General features: G+C 22.6%; 1 protein-coding gene across 5 annotated transcripts in view; it reads right to left on the bottom strand.

Moving 5' to 3' along the window:
- The window catches only part of xylb (xylulokinase homolog (H. influenzae)), a 36,216-nt gene that overhangs the window by 10,994 nt on the left and 22,722 nt on the right, over positions 1-2,500 (bottom strand). For all 5 annotated transcript variants that reach the window (XM_043226730.1, XM_043226735.1, XM_043226733.1 and 2 more), the window contains one exon: positions 1-50. This exon is cut by the window's left edge and continues 30 nt beyond it. In XM_043226730.1, coding sequence (XP_043082665.1) covers positions 1-50 — 50 coding nt within the window. The remainder of the gene's footprint in view (positions 51-2,500) is intronic.

Raw genomic sequence — 2,500 nt, forward strand, 5'->3', positions numbered from 1 at the left:
AGAAGCTGATCTTCTAGTTCTGTGTATCTGAACATCAGCGGCTCATAAACCTGTAATAAATCAAAAACACTACGTTGTAAAATTATTCAAAGGCTCAGGAATAAAAACATAAAACAGAGCTCATACAAAAACACACACACACATAAAAACTTATTATACTTCACAATGATATTGTGAAGATAAAGTCATAATTATGAGATAAAGTCACAATGATTCAAATAAAAAAAAAAATCATAAATACAAGATTTTATTATGATATTAATTATAAAATTAAATTATGATAGACATCATAATTCTAACAAAAAGATAATCATGGCCAAGTCATAATAATATAAATATAAATAAATAAATAAATATATATATATATATATATATATATATATATATATATATATATATATATATATATATATATATATATGCCATAATATAATAATACAATAAAATGCCATAAAAAGATTGTGACAGTAAGTAAATGAACAAAAGTCAATTATGATATTAAAAATTGTAATTAAAACAAGTCACTGAGGTAAAAAGTCAAAATAGTGATGTTTATGTATTAATTAGGAGATAAAACGTCAACATTGTTATATAATAGGTGGGAAAAAGCAGCATAAAAGTTTATGAAGCGTAATTAGAATATAAAAGAGTAAAAACTGACATCATGACATGTATTTCAATGTTTTCTCTCGTTTATCTTCTAATTACGCTCAAGGCCTGATGTTTTGGAAATGCTTTCATACATATTTGTGTTGGATGACAATTTTACAGAGGCATATTAATACAGCGGTTGACTGAAAAATGATCATATTATAATAATCTTCAGCATTCAGAGTCAGATCCTGATGTTTGTTACTGAGCTGTCAGACAAACTGACGAGGAGCATGATGGGAAATCGGGAGAAACCCAACATTACACCACAAATCACGCTTCTAGTCGACAGATCCATTCTCCAGAAACAACAAGTCATCAAAGTCTCCAGGAAACAGTTCATTGCATCGTGAAAAAATACCCTCACGTCCAGAAACGTCCTCAAAAAAGGATCCGTGAATCGATGAGAAGCCAAAAATAAGTTACGAAAATAAATTATTTTAAAACATTCATAATATATTATACCTTTGGGGGATATTTTGAATGTTTTAAAATCATTTATCATATTTACAAAAAATTAAATAAATAAATAATAATAATAATAATAATATATAATAATATAATATATATATATATATATATATATATATATATATATATAAATTTTTACCTAATTTTAAATATTTTTTCGAGATAAATTGCACAACTTAAAAACACGATTTCAGAAAGTTTTAAAAATGTTAGTTTTTTTAAATATAATGATAATGTGATGATCACTATAATAAAAGTGCTTAAATATAACAGTATTGAAAGAAAAAGAAAAGTTGCATTTAAATCGTTTTGAAATAAAAGCATTTACATTTATAATTAATAAATGTAAATGCATTGAAATGTAAATGAATGTAATTAAATTTAAATGGAAATAAGTAAATTTATTCAGATGCATATAAATAAATGTAAATGCAAAGAAGTAAAATTCATTAATTTATTTTAATTTATTAAAGTCATTGCAGGTAAAAACTGCGGTCTGATTCATAATATACTGAAAATTCCAGTCTGACATGAGATGAAAACGTTTATAATATTGCTTTTCATGACCTCGTTCAGGATCACGTTCACGAGACGTCGATGATTTAACTTCATGAGGTCTGTCTGTGTTTGTCAGGCTTCATGAAAGAGGCTTTGTGTCTGTGTTTAATGAAGACGCACTGAGTCGTGAAGCGAGAGAGAGACCGGATCACCTCGTCACTGAATACTAAGAATGTTTAACCATCAATTATATTTTAGTTAGGGCTATAACTTTTACTGTGTGTCCTGATTTGACTCAGAGCTATAAAATAAAATAATAAGAAAAGAAAAGAAAAGAAAGAAAAGAAAAGAAAAAAAGAAGATTTTAAATAAAACAATAATAAAAGAAAAAATAAATAAAAGAAAATAAAAAATAAAAATTTTAATAAAATAAAACAATAATAAAAGAAAAAGAAAGAAAAAGAAAAAAAAAAAGAAAAATTTAAATTAAATAAAACAATAATAAAATAAAAAGAAAGAAAAGAAAAATAAAAATAAAATTAAAATTAAAATAAAATAAAAAAAAAAAATAAAATAATAAAATAATAAAATTAAAATAAATAAAATTAAATAAAATTAAATAAAAAATAAAATCAAAATTAAATTAAAATAAATATAATCAAATAAAAGAATAATCAAATAAAATTAAATAAAAGAAAAGAAAAGAAAAGAAAAAGAAAAGATATTTAAAATTCAAATTAAATTCAAATTAAATTAAAAAAATAAAAAAATAAAATAAAATAATCTTTTTTAGAGATTTAAAAATAACATTCTAATTTTCATTTTATGCAACAGGGCTATAAATCAAATCAAATCAGCTTTTATCCTTTTTAGAGATTTT

This window comes from Puntigrus tetrazona, chromosome 24, assembly GCF_018831695.1.
Source record: "Puntigrus tetrazona isolate hp1 chromosome 24, ASM1883169v1, whole genome shotgun sequence".
Lineage (NCBI taxonomy): Eukaryota > Metazoa > Chordata > Actinopteri > Cypriniformes > Cyprinidae > Puntigrus > Puntigrus tetrazona.